The sequence below is a fragment of the Pelodiscus sinensis genome, chromosome 8 (assembly GCF_049634645.1).
Source record: "Pelodiscus sinensis isolate JC-2024 chromosome 8, ASM4963464v1, whole genome shotgun sequence".
Lineage (NCBI taxonomy): Eukaryota > Metazoa > Chordata > Testudines > Trionychidae > Pelodiscus > Pelodiscus sinensis.
In genome coordinates, this window is record NC_134718.1 from 14,033,291 (window position 1) to 14,047,997 (window position 14,707).

Here is a 14,707-nt window from a genome sequence, read left to right on the forward strand (position 1 = left end):
TCAGAGGCCAAGGAGAACAGTTTTTCTCCCCCCTCCTTGTAACATCCTTTTAGATACTTGAAAGCAGCTACATTGTCCTCTCTCAGTCTTCTCTTTTCCAAACTAAACAAGCCCAATTCTTTCAGTCTTCCTTCATAGGTCATGTTCTCTAGACCTTTCATCATTTTTGTCGCTCTTCTCTGGACCTTCTCCAATTTCTCCACATCTTTCTTGAAATGTGGTACCCAGAACTGGACACAGTACTCCAACTGAGGCCTAATCCGCCTAGAGCAGAAGAATGACTTCACGTGTCTTGCTTACAATACACCTGTTAATGCATCCCAGAATCATGATTGCTTTTCTCCTTCAAGTGTCACACTGTGACCCCTAGATCCGTTTCTGCAGCACTCCTTCCTAGACAATAACTTCCCATTCTGTGTGTGTGAAACTGATTGCTCCTTCTTAAGTGGAGGACTTTGCATTTATCTTTATTAACCTTCATCCTATTTACCTCAGACCATTTCTTCAGTTTGTCCAGATCATTTTGAATTATGACCCTATCCTCCAAAGCAATTGCAACCACCTTGGTATCATCCCGAAACTTAATAAGTGTACTCTCTATGCCAATATCTAAATCATTGATGAAGATATTGGACAGAACTGGTTCCAAAACAGACCTCTGTGGAACCCCACTTGTTATGTCTTTCCATCATGACTGCGAACCATTTTTTTATTTTAACTTCTAAACCTACCCCTTTTCCACTAGCATTCACTATGTTGGGCATCCTGTCACCATCAATCTTGTTGACGAATACCAAAACAAAATAGTCATTAAGTACCTCTGCCATTTCCAAGTTTCCTGTTATTGTTTCTCCCTCTTCACTGAGCAATGGGCCTACCCTGTCCTTGGTCTTCTTCTTGCTTCTAATATAGTTGTAGAATGTCTTCTTGTTTCCCTTTATGTTTCTAGCTAGATTGAGCTCATTCTGTACCTTTGCTTTTCTAATCTTGCCCCTGCATACTTGCGTTATTTGCTTATATTCATCCTTTGTAATTTGACTTAGTTTCCACTTTTTATATGACTCCTGGAAAAGAGTTCCACAGGATGACTGGGCAATTGTGAATATATACTTTCTTTTGTTTGCTTTAAATCTACTGCCTGGGGGGTTAAACCTCCTTGTTTCCACCACTTATAAGACCTCTTTAAATTTCTTTTACAAAGCTCTGGCAATGAAATCTCACTGAGAATCTGTCTTATTATTCATGGGTGATATTATCCTCCCCTCATATTTTCATGTTAATTGGGAGATTATGTTCTTAGTTAGATATGGAATTCCCCTTACAATATTTTGAGAAGCATACATTTTTACATTAGTGCATCAGCTAAATTCTTGCCTGGGACTTACTCTGAATAGGGTAGATGTAGAGACAGTGTTTCCTGTTTTGTATGCTTTGTCACAATTATGTAGGATTGTATTTACCCATACGCTTTCAGCTCCAATCACTGATGGGCATATAGTGCTTTTACACTATGGTATGTGAGAAAATAATATGTAGGTAATAAAACCTGTGTTCTGGCTTGTTTGTCTTCTGTGACATTTACAATCACAATGGAGATATAATTATTTAATAGAGCACTATGGACATGTTATATCCTGCAAACAACTCATGATAGGCATCTCTGCAATCATCTATTCTTCTGCACCAAGACTGTTCTACCCAATTAAAATGTAATGTCTTAGTTCAACAAAATGGGAAAGCATCGGCGCATGCGGACTTTTCAAATATTCTTGTGCAATGCTTTCAACATGTAAAGAAAAAAAATGTTTTAAATCATTCAAGATAACTTATCAAATGACTATGATGCTAGCCAAATGTATATCTAATTACACACACAATGCATTTCAATCAACACAAAAATTCATCTCAAATTATACAACCTATAAATTGGACCTGAATCACAGTCCTGTTTTCATTTCCTCTTGGAGCTGACAGGTAAGCTGAATGTCTTTATTAAAAAAAATAAATCTAGCTAAAGTATAACATAAAGTCTCGATGTCAATTTTCCATTTAGGTGTTTTTTCAGAGTTCATTTTTTTCTTCTGTGGCTGATCACCAGTCTATTTTTGCTGAGGAAATCATCACTGAAACAGAGATGTTTATAAAATGCTAAATTTATGACAATGAAGTAGGAACGGAGCAAAGGAAGAATAAAGTCTGGTTGCTTTTTCTTTCAAAATACTGTAAAACCTGTGTTATCCAGCACGCTCGGGTAGTAGGGTGTTCCGGTTATCTAAAAGTTCCAGGTATCGGAGGGTCCATCAACCTAGGAAAAACCAATGGACAATAATAGTAAAACTCAAGTTTTTAATATTGATAGTTTTGTAGTGTGAGGCAGTTGGTCTCACATTTCTATTTTGAGTTAAAGATGATTAGTACTTCTTAAATAAAAAATTGTTAAGCCAATCATGGCAAACCAAGACAGGCCTGTGCGCCTGAAGATGTGACAGTATTGTGGCTGGGGGCAATGCCGGTTAACAAAGTTTTCTGGTCAACAGAGTGCCAGATAACAAAGGTTTCACTGTAGATTGATGGTGTACCCAGTGGATTTGTGATTGTTTTTTTCTCACTGTAGTGGATCTGCCTACCCATTGCCGCATAAGTAATACAGGAGTTACACTTGCCATGCAAGAAAAAATGAGATCAGTCAATCAAAAGCCTTATAAAAAGTTTTTTCTCTCTCTCTAGGCAGACGAGTATATTGTAAAACATGAATGTTTTGGTTTTGGTGCGGTCATTCAGAATCCAACCACTTTATAGCTACACTAATCATGTTAGTATCAAGGAAGCCGAAGAGATTAAGTTAAAAAGATTTTAATCCCAAGCAAAACATAAAGAATTAACAATTATCAATTGATTTTTATGTTGAAAAAAGCACTCAGCACTGGGTAGTAAATATCTTTGTTTTACAGCTGGCCTCCAACGATGTTGTCGCCCAAACAGTTCCACATTGCTGCAGCAATAGCCTTTTTGCTGGTGGTATGCTATGCTGAGCACCATACTGAAAGCAACACTGGCAAACCTGGAGTCACTGAATTTCCTGCTAACGGAGCAAAGCCTACTGCTAAAGCAGGCCCAGGACCTCAAGGTAACTATGACATTTAACCACCCAGATTTGTCAGATGTTTGTGGCGTTTGTGGCTTTTTCATTATTTGTATCTGAAAGACTGAATTCTAATTTGTTACACTTTCTGGCCCATTTTCAGAAGTGACTGACACTTAAAAGCCCAAGTCCCATTAAAAGTTAAGGGTGCTTGGGAATGTAGGTGTTCTTCAGAATGTAAATGATTCCAAAGGAGTCAAACTGTGTCTACAGAGTTGCTGCAGAGAAGGGATTGTTCCAAACATACTGAATTCATTTAAAAAAATCCCACTCCTGTCATTTAGACACAATCTTTGCATATCATACAGAAGAATGATGATCTGGAATTGTTTTCTATGTGATGTGAATCCTATAATTCCAGCTGATAAGCAGTGGTGGAAAAAGTACCCCCAAAAAGTTACTTGAGTAACAGTACTGCTACTTGGAAAAGAATGTAATTAAGTAAAAGTCAAATTATCCTTCTGGAAAACTACTTGAGTAAAAGTACAAAAGTATCTCATCTTAATTGTACTCAGGTATCCAAGAGAAAAAAATAGCTGCCCTATTGAGATCTATGGTTAACCACTCGAATTATCATAGGGCACCATTATTTGAGTCGGAGACCACTGATCTACAGAAAAATCAGTCAGGGGATACACAAGTGAGAGGCATTCCCTCCCCCCCCCAAAAAAAAACCCAATAAACAAACAAAAACCCTCACTGATGTAGCTCCCAACTGAGATACCTCCCTTCCCTTGTTGCTCCAGCCTCATGGAGGGGGAAGGTGGAGAAAGGAGGCAGGAAGGACTAAGCTTCAGAACTTCCCACAGGCCAGATTAACTCTTTTGGGGTCCCAGGATTGGTAGATTTTGTGAGCACCGTTCAGGCTCTGGGTTGAGAAAAAATGAGGGATTCAGTGTGCAGTGGCGAGGGTTTGCCAGGCAGTGGGATAGGGATGGAGGTGAGGTTCTGGTCGGGAGGGAGGTGCAGGAGAGAGCTGAGGGTGGGGTGTCTGGAAGGGTGGAAGGGTACAGAAGTGGACCGGTACTGGGAGAGCTGGGCAGGAGGAGGAGCACAGGAGAGAGATGGGGAAAAGGCTGGCCATGAAGGGAGTGGGGAGGGGCTTACCTAGCTCCATGCTTACTGCCACTCCCCGCTACTCCCACTGGCCGAAATCTGGCCAATGGGAGCAGCAGGGAAACCCTCCCACGAGTGCTTTCTGGCACCGCATTCCCCCCAGACAGGGGGAGGGTGGGCAGCATCGCTCAGCACTGTGCTTCTCCCCAGCATGCCGGATCCGGCCTGAGAGGTGCAGGGCTTCACACCCCTGCATAGATACTGTTTTTAAACTAAAGGTGTTGATGTGGCTATTAAAAGGTTTCTTCATTGGCAGGGTCATTGAGCTTGTTGATTGTTTTTTTAATCCTCATTGCATGATGATTGGATGCTTTGCACATGCAGCTGTGCTTTAGCTAATCAGAATGCTGGCTTGCGCAACTGTCAGTGGGGTGTGGAAAGTAATGAGTAACTAAGCACTTCTGGAAATGGCAGTGGTGTAAAAAGTACAATAGTTTCTTTAAAAAGCACTTGAGTAAAACTCTAAGGGTATGTCTACACTGCCACCCTAGCTCGAACTAGGGTGGCTAATGTAGGCATTCGAAGTTGCAAATGAAGCCCGGGATTTAAATATCCCGGGCTTCATTTGCATCTTGCCGGGCGCCGCCATTTTTAAATCCCTGTTAGTGAGGACTCCGTGCCCGCGGCTACACGTGGCACGGAGTAGGTAGTTCGAATTAGACTCTCTAATTCGAACTACCGTTACTCCTCATGGAACGAGGTATACCAGTAGTTCGAATTAGAGAGCCTAATTCGAACTACCTACTCCGTGCTGTGTGTAGCTGCTGGCACGGAGTCCTCACTAACAGGGATTTAAAAATGGCGGCGCACGGCAAGATGCAATTGAAGCCCGGGATATTTAAATCCCGGGCTTCATTTGCAACTTCGAATGCCTACATTAGCCACCCTAGTTAGAACTAGGGTGGCAGTGTAGACGTACCCTCTGATCACAAAAATAAATTACTTGAGTAAAGTACAAATACCCCCAAAAAAGTATTAGGTAGGATAACCAAGTATTTCTACTTATTTTCCACTTCTGCTTATAGTGAACTGCTACTTGCAATGCCAAATCCAACTTGCCTATAAGTTGATGGGTCTACTAGGAAAAGGGAAGTTGCGCTGTCATGCCTTAATTTCATTATAAAAGCAACTACAAGTTAGAGACTCTAGATGCCTTCTAGCCTGGTCTCTGGTGCTGGAAGTACCCATCACACATGCGTGGGGTTCATTGTTGGGAGTAAATGTTCTACGTATGACATACATCCAATCATGCTTCATCTCAATCATGCTTGGTAAGGAAAAGTTGAGGTCATGCAGTCTGTGGTTATTCTGAATTAAGTGCATCAGTTGCAAAGATGCTCAGGAAGGAGTGCGGCAAATTTTCACTCAGCCTAAGCTGCTGCCCGTGTCACTGCAGCCATACATCTATTTTCAGCACGCTAACTGGAACAGAGCTAGTGTATGCTGTCTGTGTATGCACCTTCCCAGCTGCTGCTAGGCTTACACTGAGATCAAATTATTTCACATGAAAAATGAAACCAATGCAACTCAATCAAAAGCTTTTTTAAAAGCTGCTATGAATGCTACACAATGTTACCCTGATGTGGGTCTCATGTTCAACTCTGCAGGAACTCTGTCAGCGACCACGTCTCTCAGTATGTGTGTTGCCCCTCTTGTGTTCCTTGTGGGGAGTTGAAAAATGGAAGGATTGCTGACAACCTTCCCAGGATCCCTCTCCACTTAGCTCTGTTGGCCTTTGTGCACCATTCCTTTGAAATTAAAGGGCAGAGGACCAACTTCCTCCTATGCAAACTCCAAGGATGCTGCAGCAGGTCAGATTTCTAGGCACTGAAAGTGCATTTGCTCTTTCAATGTAGGCAGTGCATGTTCTGTCTTTGACATGTGCCCAAACGTCATCTCAACCACTTTCAATCATGTCTGGTAAGGAAAAGCCATGGAGCTCAGGAAAGGCAATCTGTGCCTTTGAAGCAGTAGCGGTTATTCTGAATTCAATTGACCATTTGGGAAGAAACTCAGAGACAAGTGTAGCAAGTTTTTACTTGTGTGTTTCCCTTCAACAGCCCCACCAAAACCCATGACAACTCCAGGAAAAAATAAGATTCTTGCGACAGTGAAGCCCGTGGCTGGACAAGGTAAGATTAGACAGCCTGGGAAGTCAAGTAAAAATGAACTATCGGTGTTATTTTTATTGTGCGTGTGCAGGGTCAGCCCACAACATTTTGGCACCTGGGATAGGGAGCTCAAATCATGCTCCCATGTCCCCTTTCTTCTGCCTGCCTGTTATGTCTCTTGTGCCCTCCTTCCTCCAGCACAGCACTCCACCACCTCTGTGCGTCTAGAGCAGAGAGAATACATATGCACCAGCAGCAGACAATTTTCTACACTCTGGGTCCTAGTGGTTCCCCCCTCCTCTCCACAGTCTGGCACCTGAGGCGGCCACCTCAGTTCACCTCATGGTAAGGCCAGCCCTGTGCGCGTGTCTCCCTGCACAGAGATGCACTTTCCCAGCTGCCGGTAGGCTTACACTGAGATCGAATTATTGTCCCTAAAAAATGGAAGCAATGTAACGCAATCAAAAGCCACTACAGGTTGGACCTCTCTGGTGTGGCACCCTTGGGACCTGACCCAGACCCAGATGAGGAGATTTGCCGTACCAAGGGAGATCGCTCTCCCCATAGTCTGTCCTGAACTGCCGCCTTTTCCCACCCCCTTGCCACTTGCTAGGATTCCAGCCTGGCCATGCTACTGTCTGGGCGGCTGTAGCTGCAAGGCTGGAGCTCTGCAGCCAGGGCCAGAGCTCCCTGGCTGCTTCTGGGAGCTGGAGAGCCAGAACTGGGGGCAGACCTGGAGGTCCCTGGCTGGCTCCGGGGGCCAGACTCCACAAACGGAGCCAGAGCTGCCTGGCTGCGGCCTGGGCTTGGGCCAAAGCTCCCAGTTGTGCCACCTATCCCCTCTCCTATCGATGTGAGGCTCCTCGCTGAGTCACCAGCCCCCTCTGCCATGCTCCTGCCCCATCGCCAGACCTCCCTAGATGTGGGCTCTTTGGTCCAGGAAAATCCATGGTCCTCCTGTACCAGGGATGTTGCCAGATGGGAGAGTCCTGGGTAAGGGAGGCACAACGTACATTAATATTATACCATGTTACCAATCACATGGGTCTGTTCAACTCTTCAGGAATTCTGTCAGTGAACTCTTCTCTCTGTATGTGTATTGCCTCTCTCGTAATCCTTGTGGGGAATTGGGAACTGGCCTTTCTGACAATTTTCCCAGGCTCCCTCTCCGCTTAGCTCTGTTGGCCTTTGGGCACTATTCCTTTGAAATTAAAGGGCAGAGGACCAACTTCCTCCTATGCAAACTCCAAGGATGCTGCAGCGGGCCAGACTTCTCGGCATTGAAAGTGCATTTGCTCTTTCAATGTAGGCAGTGCATGTTCTGTCTATGACATGTGCCCAAACTTCATCTCAACCACTTTCAATCACGTCTGGTAAGGAAAAGCCATGGAGCTCAGGAAAGGCAATCTGTGCCTTTGAAGCAGTAGTGGTTGTTCTGAATTCAATGTACCATTTGGGAAGAAGCTCAGAGACAAGTGTAGCAAGTTTTTACTTGTGTGTTTCCCTTCAACAGGCCCAGCAAAACCCATGACAACTCCAGGAAAAAATAAGATTCTTGCGACAGTGAAGCAAATGGCTGGAGAAGGTGAGAGGCAGGACAGCCTGGGCAACCAAGAAACAGAACAATCAGTGTAGATTTAATCTCTGTCTGTCTGTCTTACCCTAGAGAAAAATGGCCAGAGCTGAATTTGAAAATTTCACTTAAACTCCTAACAGTGACTCAGCTGATCTGATCCCTGGGTCTATTCAGTCGTGGCTGCTGGCTTTACAGAGTAAGATAAGGTTTTGCTGTGGTTTAATCCTGGCATTGCCGCAGAAGCGACATAGAGGAAAATGAGGGAGCTGGGGCACCACTGATGTCTCTGGGTGGGTTTCAAAATCTGCAGCCATGAACCCCAGGTCAATAGACCATTGAGCTCTGACTCTGACGTTGCACGGCCTTTCTTAGCAGGCCTGTCAGAGCCTGAGCTCCAGCCAGAGCCTGAACGTCAACAGAGCTTTTATTAGCACCATAACATGAGACCCACCAGCTTCTGGGCTCTGAGATTTCCTGCTGTAGGTTTTAAAATACGGTGCAGACATATCCAACGCCAGCTACTCAGGGCTGCAGAGCCTTCACACTGAAGACAGGTCTACACCAACTCAGGTAGACAAATGTGACCCCCTCAGAACTCCTACATGCCCCCGAGATGGGTAGCCCAAGCTGCTGCTCATCTCACCACAGCCCTGCTTCTGTTTTCAGCCTGCTGACTTGAAAAGAGCTAAAGAATCTCAGAGCGGTAGCCATGTTAGTCTGTAATTTAAAAACCTTAAATAGATAACAAGTAATCCTGTAGCACCTTAGAGACAAACAACAAATTGTACATAATGCCATGAGCTGTCGTAGGCACAACCCTGAAGAAGTGGGTTGTGTCCACAAAAGCTCGTGATCTTTTATACCTTTTTTGTTAGTCTCTAAGGCGCATCAGGGCTACTTGCTGTTTTTAAAGTTTTTTTCAACAAAGCTAGCGAGTGCTGTCTCCTGCACGGAGATGCACCTTCCCAGCTGCCGGTAGGCTTACACTGAGACTGAATTATTTTCCCTAAAAAATGGAAGCAATGTAACGCAATCAAAAGCCACGACAGGTTGGACCTCCCTGGTGTGGCACCCTCGGATCCTGACCAGTCGCAAATGAGGGGATTTACCGGACCAAGGGAGATCACTCCCCTCATAGCCTGTCATGGACTGCTGGTCTTTCTACTCCTCACCACTTGCTAGGACTCCAGCCTGGCCCTGCTGCTGCCTGGATGACTATGGTTCCAGGCCTGGAGCTCCAGAGCTGGAGCTCCCTGGCTTCCTCCAGGGTTCGGAGCTCCACAAATGGAGCCAGAGCTCCTGGGCTGCAGCCGGGGCCGTAGCTCCCCATTGTTCCACCCACCCCCTCTCCTATAGACACGGGGCTTCTGGCTGAGTCACCAGCCCCCTCTGTCATACTCCTGCCCCGTGGCCAGATCTCCCTATACATGGGCTCTTTTGTCCAGCCACATCCATGGTCCAGCCAGGTCAGGGATGTTGCTGGACCAGAGAGAGTCCTGGTTAAGGAAGGTACAACCTATATTAATTGGTTACACAATGTTACCGATCACATGGGTCTCGGTGTTCAACCCTGCCGGAATTCTGTCAGCGAACCCTTTTCTCTGTATGCGTGTTGACTCTCTCATGATCATTAGGGGAATTGGAAAATGGAAAGTGTGCTGCAGTTCTGACAGTTTTCCCAGGGTCCCTATCCACTTAGTGCTGTTGGCCTTTGTGCACTATTCCCTTGTAATTAAACAGCTATTTCCTCCTGTCCAAACTGCAAGGATGCTGCAGCAGGCCAGGTTTCTATGCACTAAACGTGCATTTGCTCTTTCAATGTAGGCAGTGCATGTTCTGCCTATGACATGCATCCAACCTTCATCTTAGCCATTTTCAGTCGTGACTGGTAAAGAAAAGCTTTGAGCTCAGGAAATGCAATCTGTGCCCTGGAAACAGTAGTGGTTATTCTGAATTCTTTGCATCATTTGGGAAGAAGCTCAGGGAGAAGTGTAGGAAGATTTTTATTCATGTGTTTCTCTTCAACAGGCCCACCAAAACCCATCACAAAACCTGCTGGAAAAAATGAGATGAATGAGCCAATGTGGCCAATGGCTGGACAAGGTGAGATGAGAGAGCCAGAACAGCCTGGACAACCAAGTAAAAAAGAACAATTTGTGTTGATTTAACTGTGCGTGTGTCTGTCTGTCTGTCTGTCTAGCCCTAGAGAAAAATGACCATAGCTGAGTTTGAAAATTTCACTTTTACTCTTGAAAGTGACTCAGATGATCTTGATCGCTGGGTCTATTCGGTCGTGGCAGCTAGCTTTACTGACTAAAATAAGGTTTTGCTGTGGGTTACTCCTGGCCCTACCACAGAAGCGACGGAGAGGAAAATGAGAGACCTGGGGCTGCACTGGTATCACTGGGGGTATGTCTACACTACAAAGTTTTGTTGGAAAAATGGCCGTTTTTCTGACAAGACTTGAGGAACATCCACACTGCCATTGCAGTCTTCCACAAGAAAATTGAAAGAACAGAGGGGCTTTTCCATCACTGGTAAATCTCATTCTACAAGGAAGAAGCCTTTTTGCCAAAGAGCTCTTTCACCAAAAGGCGTGTGTGGATGGGGAAGAGGGAGTTCTTTCAGAAGAAGAGGAAAGAGGAAAAAGTACAGGTGCTCTGGTGTTTATTCCGTCCAATGCAATCACAGCTTACATGCGAGAGAGCGTCCATTCAGTCTGGATCTCTTCCAAAAAACCTTCTTCCGAAACAAGCCTGTAGTCCTGACATAGCTTACTAGGACTGCAGCCTGGCCCTGCTTTCTGCCTGGATGGCTGTGGCTTCCTCCAGGTTCTGGAGCTCCACACACGGAGCAAGAGCTTCCTGGCTGCACTTGGGGCCGGGGCCATAGCTCCCCGTTGTGTCACCCACCCCCTCTCCTACAGACATGGGGCTCCTGGCTGAGTCACCGGCCCCTTCTGCCATGCTCCTGCCCCATGGCCAGACCTCCCTACACATGGGCTCTTTGGTCCAGCAACATCCATGGTCCTGCCAGGCCAGGGATGCTGCCAGACCAGAGAGTCCTGTTAAGGAAGGTACAACCTATATTAATGTTACACGGTGTTACCAATCACATGGGTCTCGGTGTTCACCCCTGCAGGAATTCTGTCAGTGAACCCTTCTCTCTGTATGTGTGTTGACTCTCTAGTGAGCCTTGTGGGGAGTTGGAAAATGGAAGGGGTTCGGCCTTTCTCACAGTCTTCCCAGATTCCTGCACCACACAGCTCTGTTGGCCTTTAAACAACATTCCATTGTACTAAGAGGAATAAAGAGCAGCTTCCTCCTGCCCAAACTCCAAGGATATGACAGGGGGCCAGGTTTCTATGACATGCCCCAACCTTCATCTCTATCATTTCCAATCATTTCTGGCAAGGAAAAGCTATTGAGCTGAGGTAATGCAATCTGTCCCCTAGAAGGCCAGCAGCAGGGGTTATTCTGAGTTAAATACATCTCTTGGGAAGCTCAGAGAGGCAAGTTTTCACTCTTGTATTTCCTTTCCACAGGTCCCCCAGAGATACTAAATTTCCTTAAAAACCTTTTTGGAAAAGACGGGCCTATGGGGCCAATGGGGCCAATGGGTATACCAGGTGAGATAAGAGAGCCAAGGCAGCCTGGACAACCAAGTAAAAAAGAACAATCGGTGTTGATTTAGTTGTGTCTGTCTGTCTGTCTGTCTGTCTCCCTCTAGACAAAATTGACCATAACTGAGTTTTAAGAATTTCGTTCCACTCCAAAAAGTGACTCTGTGAAAAAGGCATCTTCTGGCTCTGCTGATCTGCTCGCTGTGCCTATTCGGTCATGTCTGCTGGCTTTACTGCCCAAGATAAGGTTTTGTTGTGGCTTACTCCTGCCATTGCAGCAGAATCAACAGAGCAGAAAATGAGAGAGCTGGGGTGGCACTAGTGTCCCTGGGTGTGTTTCAAAACCTGTAGCCATGAGGCTCCGAACCCCAGGTCAACAGACATTCGGACCTGGGTTCTGATGCCCAGGAACAGGTCTGAGCTTCAGGGCCTGAACCCCAGCCTGAGCCTGAATCGCTACAAAACTCATTTTAGCAACATAACATGAGCCCCCACAAGCCTTTGTCTGTAGACCAGGGCTCTGAGACTTCCTGCCGTAGGTTTTAAAACACAGTGTAGGCATTCCCATTGCAGGCATCTCTGGGGCTGCAGAACCTTCACGCTGCAGGTATGGCTACACCAATTCGGGTAGATACATCTGAACCCATCTGAGGCCCTAGGAGCCCCCTAGACACATAGCCAAAGCTACTTTCAATGTCACAACAGCCACACTTCTATTTGTAGTGTGCTAACCTGGGCAGAGCTGGTGTGGGTTGTCTGCCTGCATCGAGACGCACCCTCCTAGAGGCTGGTCAGCTCACCTTTAGAGATGATGTACCAGCAGGAAAGAAGGGGGTTGTGCCCACAAAAACCCACGGTATCACTACATGTTTTGTTAGTCTTTAAGGTGCTGCTAGACTATTCATTGTTTTTTAAGTTTTTCCATCAGGAAAGAGTGCAGCTTGACTTTCAGGGCTACATCTAGTTTCCAGCACTGGAAGTGAGAAAAAAAATAGCTCTCTCTCTCTCTCTCTCTTTGAAAACATTTTCAGTTAATACAAACATCCCAGAGAGACTATAAACCTGAATCTCGAAAATGTCTTTGTTACAGAGTCATGAACTGTGATCACAAAAGCTCATGATATCATCTAGAGGTTTTGTTAGTCTTTAAAGGGCTACCAGATTATTTGTTGTTTTTTTAACTTTATCACAATTGTATTATGAAACTGCTGTTAATGTTACACAAATTCCACTTTGTTGGTGAAGCCTGGTTCTAACACTTTAACTCAAGTTCATAATTTTTTGGGGTCCACAGGCCTACCTCTTCCTTGCGTTCAGTTACTAGAAGCCTTCAAACAATCAATAAACAAAACTGACAAAGTGGCAAAAGGTAATCTCTCTGCTTATGCTTTCTGTCCCATTGATAACAAGTGCTGAAAAAAAACCCTGCTCCTTAAGAATACTGTTTGTTCCATTTAGTTTTACATTCTCTTTATGCAAAGGAAAACGGATCTCTGTGGATGGGCAATGATAAATTTTGTGTGGTGGTAAAGAGGATAACCTGGGTATTCTTATCGCCTCTCAATACCTGAGATGTGTTGAAATTGATGAAAACCAAACAGCGCTGGCAAACTGCAGCGACCCCTTTCTGTGCAGAAGTGCTTTCAGGGGTATCTGTCTGGGCCGCCAGTACTATGTGACTGAGATTGTTGGCCTTCAGTTAAACTGTGGCTACAAAAGTATCAGATCAAATAAGACCCACAAAGATTTATGCATATGCTTAACTTTATGCACTGTGAGTTATTCCCTTGAAGTCAGTCCTATTACTCTGTGTGGGCAAAGTGAAGCAGTCTTTAAAAGATAAGAGCCCAAGTAGCAAATTTTTCTCTTCTGTCCTTCATTTCTTCCTTTTCCTTCCACATTCCCTATCTGTCTCCTACATTTTAATTTCTCTTTCCACCTCTCTGCTCTCATCTTCATCTATTTCTCCTCCCTTTTCCATCTCTTTCCCCTTTCTCCTAACCCCTTGCAGTAATATAACAATCTACTGGATAAACATTTCTCCCCCTCACCCTTTCTCTTCCCTTTCAGCTGCCCCCATCCCTCCTTCTCTCTTCTAGAGTTCATATTCTGTTCCTTCTGAGGTCACTGGACAGGAGCAGTAGCCTGCTCAATGTCATTGATGTTCCATCCAGCAGAGGGCAGTGTTTGGAAGGATTGAATAACGTAGCCCAGGCTCATTTTGTTTTGTTGTAATTTGTTTTTCTTCTTTCATTCGGAAGAGTAATACGGGAAGTTCTGGTAGAGTAGCAATCATGAGAGCATAAAATGGTTCAAAATGGTTTAACAAGATCGTTTGCTTTACTTTGTAGCTCTTGCTTTTCTTGGAGTCTTAACAACATCTGGAGGAAAAATTTATTCAACCAATGGAGAAGAAGCTGATTTTATCACCACTGTGGAAGTGTGCAAACAGGCGGGTGGGCACATTGCAACTCCCAAGAGTAAGGGAGAAAATGATGCTATTTTAAAAATTCTGGAGGAGCATGAACAGGAATGTTCCTATCTGGGCTTTCAGGTGGATCCAATTCCAGGCAAAATCACTTGCCTGACGGGAAATCCCCTAAATTATACAAATTGGCTTCCAGATGAGCCCAGCTACAATGAGGAAGAAAAATGTGTGCAGATGTGCACTGGTGGTACCTGGAATACCACAATTTGCAACCAGCACAAATTCGTTATCTGTCAGTTTTAATCCTTGCTCCTCCATTTAATATATCAGAAATCTGTAGAGTCTCTGGAATGCTTTTTTTCATCCACAGACAAGAATCTGTTTTCTCAGCATTGTAATTAGTGGCTTCTATGGTTATTCTGTTGGAGAAAAAAATCAATAAAGTCCTCATGCATTAACTTTGTTCTTGTGTTCATTAAAGCAATGCTAACCTGCTATCCATAAATGGAGAGCTGCTTGCTACAGTGACTAATCTGAGGAATTCTGATCAACCTGGCTGGTTTCATTTGTAAGCAGCATTTACAGTGCTCAGTTACATTTATGACAGCCCTGGCTCTTCTACCAGCTTGGACTCATTTTGAGCACGAAGGAGTAACTCGTGAACCAGAAAAATTGTATTGCTATCATGAGTTAGGCTTATATCTAAGCCTAT

The 14,707-nt window shown here is 44.8% G+C and overlaps 1 protein-coding gene across 1 annotated transcript; it reads left to right on the forward strand.

Moving 5' to 3' along the window:
• Positions 1-1,866: 1,866 nt before the first annotated feature.
• Positions 1,867-14,436, forward strand: LOC102456554 (uncharacterized). The gene is made up of 8 exons (XM_006129929.4): positions 1,867-1,974; positions 2,952-3,127; positions 6,319-6,390; positions 7,883-7,954; positions 9,974-10,048; positions 11,490-11,573; positions 12,862-12,936; positions 13,919-14,436. Exons 2-8 carry the CDS (start codon positions 2,965-2,967, stop codon positions 14,296-14,298), a joined length of 921 nt encoding a protein of 306 aa, XP_006129991.2. The 5' UTR covers positions 1,867-1,974; positions 2,952-2,964; the 3' UTR covers positions 14,299-14,436.
• Positions 14,437-14,707: the final 271 nt, after the last annotated feature.